This window comes from Misgurnus anguillicaudatus, chromosome 8, assembly GCF_027580225.2.
Source record: "Misgurnus anguillicaudatus chromosome 8, ASM2758022v2, whole genome shotgun sequence".
Taxonomy (NCBI): domain Eukaryota; kingdom Metazoa; phylum Chordata; class Actinopteri; order Cypriniformes; family Cobitidae; genus Misgurnus; species Misgurnus anguillicaudatus.
The window spans coordinates 34,358,360-34,370,773 of NC_073344.2; the positions used below are offsets into that span (position 1 = coordinate 34,358,360).

The window sequence follows — 12,414 nt, forward strand, 5'->3', positions numbered from 1 at the left end:
GGCCTTGCACTTTGTCCGACATGGTTCCCCAACAATCACTTTCTAAGGCTACCCAGAAAGCAAAAACATCGGATAGGCGTACAAATACAGCCTAGACGTCTAGGCAAAATTTGGGCTGTCAGTGAAAATTTATAATGAAATGAAATAAAATAAATGAATTCGAACACCATGTAATCACTGTTGATTTTTCTTGCATCATGGAATATGCATAAAATGACATGTAACCAAATTCAAGTTTATTTTGCCTAGAACTGGTTTACTCATAGCCAGACTGCAGTATATCGGGTCTATAGTTAACCTAGAGATGATAAAATGACTGCTATATCTTGCTGAGTATATTGTAGTTGAAAATATAAATATTAAATATTAGCTGTTTTGAATATTCCCCATTGATGCATCAAGCATAAATTTATCCAAAATGTATATAAATTTATACATGTTTAACCAAAAGTTACTTTTTTTAAATTTATTAAATTTGTATTTACCTAGGCATAGATGAATAATAAGAGTTTTGTACATAATAATGACATATCATGAGCCTCACAATTGTTTCCTCCTTATTGTGTAAACCTTGTGCATGCAAAAGACACAGACCAATCTCAACATAACCATAACACCAATTATGACATTACAGTCAAGATGTACGCCCCAACATTAAATTAAACATTAAATTAATTACAAGCTTGTTACAATGTTAAAAACTAAGTGTGACTGCTGAGTTAGCGCCATATGCTAGTTAATGCTATAGGCTGAAGTTCTGCTATTGCCGTTATATTTACATTTTGCAGGTCCATACTGAGAACAACTTACCACTCAGAAACATCCATTAACAATCTCTAAATAATTAATTATTACTTAAAATCTGTATCTTCGTATTATAAGGTCTGTTTACACACACAGAGCTACTGAACAGCTACTGAGAAACAGCCAATCAGAGCAGAGCTCATTATAACTAAACATAGTCTCTAGATATTTTTTGCACTTAATAAAGCTACATACCTTCTAGTTGTCAGAGAACAATTTAACATATTATTTCAATGCGTTCTTTGGCACCTTTAACACACTGCACCATAACAAAAGACACAAAAAGCCTGACACATATTTAAAATAGTATAAATTTATATATAGCCTATAATAACATGTAAGTTTAGATGTGTACAGGTACAGGAAGATGCAATGAAAGAGAGCTTTGTCCATCATATGACGCACCTCATATGAGCATCCACGATGGTTGAAATCACAAGGAACACATACTGACAAATAATGAATAGATTGAATTCACTCTAAGTCACTTTGGATAAAAGCATTTGCTAAAATAAATAAAAAAGCAAGGATACTGCGTTAAAAGGTGCCTGCAGGCTATGTATGTGGTAGCTATAAGGCAGCCCACAAGGTTTTGAAACATATTCAATTTATGATTCAAAATATTTATAGTAAACATTATTCTTTATAGCCATTATCATGGTGGTTTGAAACTGATAGCCGTATACACAAGTGTGCGCGTGTTTTTACCTTTTTAATTAAGGGGATACAGTGACCCCTTTAGGCCATGGTAGGCCTTGCACTTTGTCTGACATGGTTCCCCAACAATCACTTTCTAAGGCTACCCAGCAAGCAATTTTGAGTTTAAATAAAAAATTTTGAGTTTTTCAGGCAATTCGGAAAAGGGGTATTTCGCCCCTTTTCGCCTCACGCGGTGCGAATGAGGTGTTTAGCGCGTGCGGTGGACGCGAATCGCCTCATTTGCACATCTAGTTCAGGTGGTAGACAAAAATTGAGTGTTGCCGCCAGAAACAGCCGAGTTGAAAAATCTGAACTTTGAACCGCGGTGCATTAACCGCCTCATTTGCACAGAGACCTCCAGACGCGCGTAAACACGTCTTTACATTGACTTAACATCCAGCATTAGGGGGTGTGCACACCAAAGCTTTTAAACGCGGATAAAAATACCTGTTGGTTGTTGTGATATTTGTCCCACCCTCTTCCACTGTGATTGGATGGCCATGTGAGAACTGACATTGACGAGCTGAGCTTTCAACCAAAGTTGAATATTATTCAACTCGCTGCACTCAGCGATGAAAAAAAACACAGAGCGCCGGCTTTCAGCATGCAAAAAAGCTAGCTGCTGGCTTTTTTGATAAACGCTGAGCTTCAATTAAAACAATTAAAAACATATGCTGGCAGCAGACGTAAAGCTTTGGTGTGCATGCCCCCTTATGTCATATTAGTAAAAAGTAAAAATTAGTATAAAGTTTCGCTGCTTATCATCGTTTAATGGAAACGCTGTCATTTCGCAATAGTCTTCTGTCGACATTTACAAATTAACGCTAAATTTTCGCGCAAATCTGCAATGGAAACGCACCTAGTGACAGTGCATTCAAGCTATCCATTTTTAAATCAGTATGTTTGTTCCATGAGAATCGAATCCGCTTTACCAATGGAGCTATAGGAACTGTGCTTTTGGTCAAACAGATGACCATATACACAGACAGCGCAGACAAATTCACTTTGTTCCAATTCAACAAATCCCGTTAGAATGTTTGTGGTTGACTGTTATAGCCCAGTTTTCACTTAAATCACTTTAGAGATTTCAAACTTTCAAAGAGTTGCCCTCACCGACTCTCTTTCACTTTGTCCTTCTCACTTTTGCTCTCTTTTCCCGCAGGCCATTAGTCAGCAGTTCCATGTTTAGTGTGTGTGTGTGTGTGTGTGTGTGTGTTTAAGGATTTAGTGCGTTTCTTATGTGTGTATCGCGTGTGTATCCCAGATAGATGAATGACCGCTTCTCTACCTCTCTCTGCGCTTCTGTGGGTTTGATATATGAGTCTAAAACTAGTTCACCTTCTCTGATCTTGCCGCTGGGTCACCTGCTTCCTCCAGACGCCACACCACAGCTGGCAATAACAAAACCGCCGTCCGCGTACTCGACTCGTCCCACCATGCGTGATCATCGGTATCACGGTCACCAGTCGGTCACTACTTTTCCCATCTTGCATACTACAGTAGCACACCTGAACCAGCATCTCGTCTTTCCGGGTGTTGTTGTAATTAAAGTTCAGGTTTGTCATCATCTGATCTCATCCATTAAACATTTACAGCAAGACAGACACCCGTGTTTCTCTGTTTTTTTTTACAGTGCAGCGGTGACTATGCTCCGGTGTGCGGTTCTAATGGGGAGAGCTATGAGAACCACTGTCTCCTGCGTAAAGACGCCTGTAAGCTCCAGACGGAGGTCTTGGTGGCGTCGGAAGGTGCCTGCCCTGTCGGTATGTCTCTTTAACTGTCTAGAGGTGACAGTTTCACCTGTGATTGTGTGTGTTTGACATTAAAGGCAGGATAGGCAGGAATTATCTAAAAAACATTTTTACACATTTGTTTAAACTGTCTTTATATACAAATACATAATTAAAATGTAAGTACTCTGAAAAAGAGAGTATAAAACTTGTGTCTGTAGACCTCTCACGACACAGCTCATTATTAAACACAGCTCATTATTTCCATTCGGGACGAAACAAATGATTGGTTTGCATGACTATCACTCTCTCGCACAACCATGGCACCACCCCTGTTGCTATGGGATCTGCCCACACATGCGCACACCCGATTGATTTGAACGTGCACGAGGCACTCTCGGAAGAGCAAAAGTACGGCAGAGAAAGAGCATTCAGAACTCACAGTACCTGCATATGCAGTCAGCAAAGGCAAACAAGGCAAAAAAAAGGAATAAATGAAGAAATCAAACGAAAGTAAATATCGCGTGGCTTTTCCTCGAGTCGACTATGCGGTAGCGGTATTGTCTCCTTAGTGTAGTCCTCATCAGAATCAACAATGCTTTCATCACGGAAACTCTTCCATGCAAAACACTGGCTTAATAGTGAGTACTAAAAGCCATCCTATTTGTTTATATTCATAGTGATAAAGTTAGGTGTATAATTACATGTGATTGTGACATGATGTTACTACATGCACCGCGCTCCCAGCAGAGCCGGTCAGCGTCGCGCGTTCATGTGTTTTGGGGGCGTGGCTTTAGAAGAAACCCAGAAGGGAGGGGGTGGAGTGAATGGAAAAATTAGCTGTGTCGTGAGAGGTCTACAGACACTCGATTTTTATACTCTCTTTTTCAGAGTACTTACATTTTAATTATGTATTGGTATATAAAGAAAGTTTAAACAAATTTGTAAAAAAGTTTTTTTAGATCATTCCTGCCTATCCTGCCTTTAAACTCCATGGATGCCAATGTGCAATGCAAAACAATTATTTTCCTAATCAGTGTTTTTCTATTGCTTTATAGTAAATTTTCTAAACATCTTTAAAATATGGCTAATTACAGGGAAGCAAAATAGATTTTTTAAATTAAGTATAGTCAAAGTCTTTAAAAGGAAATCACGTCATTGCCCAACCATGTTTGTAACGCCTAAAGCTAGAAGTGTCAGATACTGTGCATCTTGGTTAAAATATCTTTGGTATAATTAAAACCAATCAAAACAAAGGTTTTTTATATAAATTATAGAGCACCTATTTCATTGCTTAAAACAACGTTATTTTGTGTATTTGGTATAATACAATGTGTTTGTGAGGTTTATGGTTTAAAAACACATTATTTTCCACATATTGTACATTTTTGTAGCTCCAGATTTCACTCTCTTCCTGAAACGCATGGATTTTGCACAAAACTCATCGATTTGAAAAGAGCTGTGACCTTGATTGGCCAGCTAATCTGTACGATGTGATTGGCCTGAATACGCCTGACGTCAGCGGGAAATTTGACGCTCCTTACCATGTTTGAAAGATTCGGTCACAATGCAAAACTAATTAACAGGAGTCCGAAGCGGGAGGAATTATGATTATGTCGGTCTTGTCTTGATCACCAATCCCAGGAAGTAAACTTTTGCCTACAATCCGCGTGATTGTTGTAGTCCAAGAAAAGAGATTTTGCGTCACCGTTTACTTTAGGGTATATACCTTTTGCATATCGTTACATGTACTAATACACACTTACACACCACAGGAAATTTAAAAACGAGAATCAGACAATATGTGCTCTTTAAGCTTAAAGCTTACTAAAAGCAGTGGTGGCTCGTGACTGCTCATCCGAGGGGCGCAAGTTCAAAATAAGTGTTCGGAGTGTCATGTGTATTGCTCGTGTTTTCAAAATAGGTGTTTTTGGCGTCATGTCAACCACGAGCATGATAAAAGAGACGCTCACGTACACAAAATACACGCAAGACACTCCCTTAAAAGTAAACTCTGGGTACGCATGAGATTATACGAGTATCTGGCAAACATGAGCGTCTCTTTTATCATAAACCCTTTAGACGCGTCTGCAGCAGGCACTTATTTTGACAAGACACATGATGCACACAGGATCTCTCGATGCGCAGAACACATATTTTGAAATTACGAATCACACACATGACGAGCTACATACATGTTGTGACGAACTTCTCATCGAGCTCCCTTGAAAAAAGAAGTCACCGGCCGCCACTGACTAAAAGGTTTTATGGTTCCATTTAAATCATTTCACATGCACAAAAACTTCTGTACACTGTCAAAAAAAATTCCTTAGCTGTCACCTTGAGGTACTAATATGCACTCTTGGAGGTACCTATATGAACTCTTTGGTTGCAATGGTGTCAGCTAGGGATCATTTTTGACCATTGACAGTGTAGATAATAAAGACTATGAAAAAGTATGAATGATTCCTTAAAGACCCGATGACCAAACGATCAAAAGCCCCATTGACTTTCATAGTATTCTTTTTCATACTATGGAAGTCAATCGGGCCTCTGATCGGTTTGGTTACAAACATTCCTCAAAATATCTTCCTTCGTGTTTATCAGAACAAAGACATTTATACAGGCTTGTAACTGCATGAGAGTAAATGATGACATAATTTTCATTTTTGAATGAACTATCCCTTTAAATTTGACAGAAAACATTTTTACTCTTGCGTTAGTTTATACAGGTTAATAACAATGGAGAAATGTGTATACTGACTGAAGCTTCTGAGCCTTATTTACCATCTTGACTTGTCATTGGTTTGGCTCTGTACCGCTCTATTGTAATGCATACAGTCAGTAGGCGCTAATTTCTGCCAGCAAGCTGCAAAAGATAAATATAACTGTGAACTTCCATTAGCAGCGAGCAGGGATATGTTGGACGTTCGCAGGCGTTACATTCCACGACCGTTCAGCGGGACTTGCGAGTGATGTCGGCAACCCAAGTGCTGGTACTCAGGTTACGAGAGCCGCGTTGAGTGGGTGATAAAGACGATTATGAGCTAAAGTAATGATCATTCACTAACAGCTACTGTAATTACTGTGAAAGTGACAAATGCACCTGGTGCCAGCTGAAATACAGGACGGGCACAGATGTTTTTAATGGTTAAACTGATAATGACGGTTTTAGAAGAGGGGTGTGAGATCATCTTCAGACAAACCCAAATTAAAACACTGGCGCTTTGAGATTTCTTTAGTATTGTAATTCAAAACTCCTTCTGAGAAATAAAAATGAGTCACTGGTGGACATAACATGAGACTATAAAGCTATTGAATTATGTGGATAATATTGCTCTTTGAGAATTTTACATTCACATTTGGCATCTTGCCGAATCTTGGCAGTTTATGACACTGTTGACAATCTAACTTTCAGTCATTTTTGGACTCATGCCAGATTAGAAAAAACTTTGTGCCCAGTGAGTTATGTGGCGTGCTTGAGAACAGCAGAATCGGGTTCAGTTGAGCAAAGGGTAATTTCCCAATCCCACCCCCTTTCACTTACTGTCCTATTAAACTGTCCTATTTATAATACAAAAATCATTTTAAAAATCCTTAAATTGTCCCACGGGCCAGATCGCAGGCAGCCCTGCACTTAAAGAGACACTTATGTTTCTTTTTTAAGAGAAAAGTCAGGAGACATAAGCAAAAGTACATTTGCTGCGGCCTCGCATTTTGTTTGCAGAGGCCCAATGCTGCCCCCCGTTAAATGCCACCTTGGGTGGCTGCCTAAATTCGCCACTGAGTTTGTTCCTGGCAAAAAAACAGCTCTCATATTCACTCTAATGGAAATCTTTAAATAACATTTTATACCAGAAACGATTCTCTTCTCCCTCCTTCATATCTTTTCTCGCATTTCAAGCAGTTTCTTCATTATCTGGTCAATTATCTAAAAAAGAGAGACACGGCATTTGGAAGCCATTTGGGCAACGCTCTGGGGGAATCACATTCTGGGTTGTTTGCCTTTTTATTGGCAGATGACATTGTGTGTCACCTCTCTTCGTTTCTCCTTCACACACACATACAGAAAAACACACTTCTGCTCATTAGAGGTGAACTCCTGCGAGGACACACACACAAACAGCCATTCAGGTCCAGTTGCCATGTCCTTTTTAGTCCTCCAAATCAGCCTACTTTTGGCCATCATTTATCAGGCAAAAGATGAATTTGGTCCGGAACAAAGATAAATAGATTACAGCTTTATCAGTGTTCAGGTCAGATGTGTTCATGTGTTCTGTAATGGGTTTATATGGGCACTTTCCCAGACAGGTTTTAGATTAATCCAGGACTAGGCCTTAGTTAAATTAGGATATTTAAAGGAAAACACCACCATTTTCAATATTTGACTATGTTCTTACCTCAACTTAGACAAATGAATAAAAACCTATCTTTTTTCAATGCATGTACTTTTAATCTTTGTACAGAGGCTTATGAATGTGTTAGCATTAGCCTAGCCCCATTCATTCCTATGGTTCCAAACAGGGATGAATTTAGAAGCCACTAAACACCTCCATGTTTTCCCTATTTAAAGACTGTTTAATGAGTAGTTATAAGAGTAAGTATGGTGGCACAAAATAAAACTTTTGTTTGGAGCCATAGGAATGAATGGGGCTAGGCTAAATGCTAACATGTTCAAGAAGCTCTGTACAAAGATTAAAAGTGCACGCATTGAAAAAAGATAGGTATGTCCGTGCCTCAAAAACTGTAATGTGATCCGAACCATGAGTTTTGTGATCCGTCACACACCCCTAGTAAAGTTAGTACACAGTGATAGCCATAAATTCATCTAAATGGAGGTTAGAACTGGGGATGCACCGAAATGAAAATTCTTGGCCAAAACCGAAAACCGAAAAAGAGGAAACCACCGAAATAAATCATTATGCCAATTATTAGTACAAATGCATTTATGGCTATCACTGTGTACTAACTTTACTAGGGGTGTGTGACGGATCACAAAACTCACGGTTCGGATCACATTACAGTTTTTGAGGGACGGATCGGATTATTTTTAAGATCAGTGAAAAGGGGGTGGGGAAAATCTAATAACAAATAAAGAAATTGAAAAAAATAACGAAATATAGAAATTTATAAACAAATAAAATAAAGAAATTTATAAAAAAGAACAAAGTTGCACATTAATAAGGGCCAACAGTAGCATTAGGTACAGAAATCGAATTTATAACACTGAGTTATAACACTGTCTTTATTCTATAAATTAAATATATTATTATTTTTAGAGCTACAGAAGTGATTTTCTCTTTGTCTTGGGTTGTTTGATTAACAATAATGACACAGACTTAAGTAGGTTAATTGAGGTTACTGTCTCTTTAAATAAGCAGAGACTGGTTTCTAACTGTAATCTTTACATACACTTAAGACATAAACAAATGTTTTTTATTAGAAAAAGAATACTTTGGAGATAATTTTGTTTATATGTGCCCTGTCAATAACAGAAAGATTTTACGTTCGCTTGTTTGCGTCTCACTCGTGTATGCACTATTGAGGGCACTTAAACGCGTGAGCACACAGAGACCGAGGGCAAATCCCAAACAGCGCAGCATGCAAACGTTACGTTGTTTTTCATTGCTTTATTCGGCCAATTTATGTTAATGGACTACAGTATGAGACACATTTGCGCGACTCTCTGAAGTTTACACACCAAGAGTTCTGATCTTTGAAGGGCGTACTCACTGTGATGATCACGTCTGGACCGGACACATTCAACCGCATGTGCCTTTGTGCGTACAGACAACTGTTCTCTTTAACACCTTTTTGCGGTTAAATACATCCACACCGCATACATGTTGCTTCAGACAAGCATGTGCAGGTCGCGGTTTCTGTTTGCGTCATCACAACCTTTCGGCCGTATTGTTTCGGTGATAAAAGTATTTCGGCCGAAAATCGAAAATGTTTTTTTGGGCCATTTTCGGACGAAAATTTTCGGGGCCGAATATTCGGTGCATCCCTAGTTAGAACATATTAAAATATTGAAAAACGGTGGTGTTTTTCTTTAAGAAGTTTTTATAAACAAACCTTACAAAATAACTCGGTTTGAATAAAAATGTCTGCCAAATGCATACATGTAAATAGTTCTTGAGTTTTTCTGGTTGTTGGTGGTTGCTAGGTGGTTTTGGGATAGTTGTGAATTATATGGTACTAGAAATTCTCTATTGTCGTTATTGTTTAATTGAGTCGGATCAAAAATAATGACCTTGATAAGCCGAGTGATACTGTATAATGTATTATTCATGTCCCACGCTACATTATTAGAATTTTGAAAAATTGTTTTGTTAATGTTTACCTTACCAAGTACCTCTAACTAGCTCAGTATTAAAACAATAAAAGTCAGTGTTGAGTCCCCACCACAATAGAAAACAAATGTGTGTGTGTGTTTGTAAAAAGTGGGGTTGTTCAGAAGCAAAGGCAGTAATCAGTGTCAAATAAAGTGGGCCACATTTCCTCACAGGCCACAAATCATTGTGTGTGTTTTATGGGTGTACACAATTGGAGTGTGTGTTTGGAGACAGAATAAGCACAGGTCACGCTGTTCTCCGATTGATCACCCATTACTTGTAAAGATTAGAGAGATAGGAGGAAGCAGTTATAAATCAGACGGTGTATTTGTGTGCTGGGGAATGGGGCAAAGCTGGAGGAAGATGGAATCGGAAAAGTCATCATTAGAATAATCCATCAGAACCTCTAGACGGTCCCCACAGAGCAGTTTGAGAGGGAGAGAGAGCCGGGCGAGAGAGAGAGACTGAGAATGAGCAAGGGACGGTCAGAGAGAAAGGCAAAATAAAAACATGGATGGAAAGAAAAGGAGAAGCAGAGGAAGAAACAGAAGAAGAGTATGAAAGAGAGCGAGAGAGACAGGCAGTGATAGGGATATAGACAGAGATAGGCAGAGAGAGAGATAAGCAGTGATAGGAATGAGCAGAGAGACAGAGACAGGCAGTGACAGGGATGAGGCAGAGATAGACAGGCAGCAATAGGAATGAGCAGTGAGAGAGATAGGCAGCTATAGGAATGAGCAGAGAGAGAGAGAGAGAGAGAGAGAGAGAGACAGGCAAAGATAGGAATGAGGCAGAGAGAGACAGACAGCAATAGGGATGAGTAGAGAGAGAGAGAGAGAGACAGGCAGTGATAGAGTGAGCAGAGAGAGACAGACAGGCAGCGATAGAGTGAGCAGAGAGAGACAGGGAGCGATAGGAGTGAGGCAGAGATAGACAGGCAGTGATAGGAATGAGCAGAGAGAGAGAGAGACAGGCAGCGATAGGGTGAGCAGAGAGAGACAGACAGGCAGCGATAGGGTGAGCAGAGAGAGACAGACAGGCAGCGATAGGGTAAGCAGAGAGAGACAGACAGGCAGCGATAGGGTGAGCAGAGAGAGACAAACAGACAGGCAGTGATAGGGTGAGCAGAGAGAGACAGACAGGCAGCGATAGGGTGAGCAGAGAGAGACAGACAGGCAGCGATAGGGTGAGCAGAGAGAGACAGACATCTGGTTTGATAATGAATGTAAAAGTAAAAGACAACGTCTCCGACAACTCTCCAATCAAAAACACAGAGATCCACACAAACCAGAAATCAGACAAAACTATTGCGAAGCACTCAGGGATTACAAAAATACAATTCACTACAAAAAACAACAACACCTCAATTATACTCTCAAAGAAATCCAAGACTCAATTCATAATAATCAATTCTGGGAAAAATGGAATAGTCTAAACAAAAAACAAAAGCAGGACATACCCATACAAAATGGAGAATTATGGAAAGACTATTTTAAAAACCTATTCAGGGAAATCCCCTCAGATAGTCTTACACCTGATCAAAAAAACATACAAACTAAACTAAAACAATTGGAATCCATCATTAAAAACAACCAAAACCCTTTAGATTACCCGATTAGCTTAGAAGAACTAAAAGAAGCACTAAAGAAATTAAAACCCAGAAAGGCATGCGGTTTAGACAACATCAGAACAGAAATGTTGAAACACAGTCCTGCAGCAATGCAAGAGGCACTTTTAAAAATGTTTAATTTAATCCTACAAACTGGACACTTTCCTGAAACCTGGAGTACAGGTTTAATACACCCGCTATATAAGAGCGGAGACAAATTTGACCCCAATAACTACAGAGGCATTTGTGTAAATAGTAATCTAGGGAAGACTTTCTGCTGTATCTTAAATGCTCGGATTCAGGCCTTCCTTACCAAACACAACGTTTTAAGTAAAAGTCAGATTGGATTTTTACCAAACCACCGCACCACTGACCACATTTACACACTACAGACGCTAGTCAATCAACACGTTCATTATAAAAACAAAGGCAAAGTTTTTGCATGTTTCGTTGACTTTAAAAGCATTCGACTCGATATGGCACGACGGCTTATACTATAAAATTCTACAATCAGGCATAGGAGGAAAAGTATATGACATCATTAAATCCATGTACTCAGAAAACAAGTGCGGAGTTAAAATCGGTGACAAAAGAACAGAATTTTTCAGTCAAGGGCGTGGGGTGAGACAGGGCTGTAACTTGAGTCCAACTCTGTTTAACTTATATATTAATGAGTTAGCAGTGTTACTGGAACAATCCAGCACACCCGGACTCATCCTAAACAACTCAGAGATTAAAGCTTTTCTGTATGCAGATGATCTGGTGCTATTGTCAGACACTGCACAAGGTTTACAGCAACACCTGGACCTGCTGGAAAAATACTGTCAAAACTGGGCCCTAACGGTCAATCTGAAAAAAACTAAAATTATGATTTTCCAGAAAAAAGCAAGATTACAGGATAACAGATACACATTTACTCTAGGAAACACTTCACTAGAACACACCTTACACTACGACTATCTCGGGTTAAAAATCAGCGCATCAGGCGGTTTTGGTCTCGCGATAAATGCACTTAAAGAGAAAGCTAGACGAGCATTTTATGCCATCAAAGGCAAATTTAAACAAACAGACATTCCTGCTACAGTTTGGTGTAAAATATTTGATAGTGTAATAATGCCCATAGCTCTGTATGGTTGTGAGGTTTGGGGTCCACAATGCCTAACAGATTACTCCAAATGAGACAAACATCCAATGAAATCCCTGCATGCTGAATTCTGTAGAAATATTTTAAGAGTTC

General features: G+C 39.2%; 1 protein-coding gene across 1 annotated transcript in view; it reads left to right on the top strand.

Annotated features, from left to right (window-relative positions):
• tmeff2b (transmembrane protein with EGF-like and two follistatin-like domains 2b) overlaps positions 1-12,414 on the top strand; it is an 84,351-nt gene that overhangs the window by 25,672 nt on the left and 46,265 nt on the right. The window contains exon 3 of the mRNA XM_055213671.2: positions 3,137-3,266. Coding sequence (XP_055069646.1) covers positions 3,137-3,266 — 130 coding nt within the window. The remainder of the gene's footprint in view (positions 1-3,136; positions 3,267-12,414) is intronic.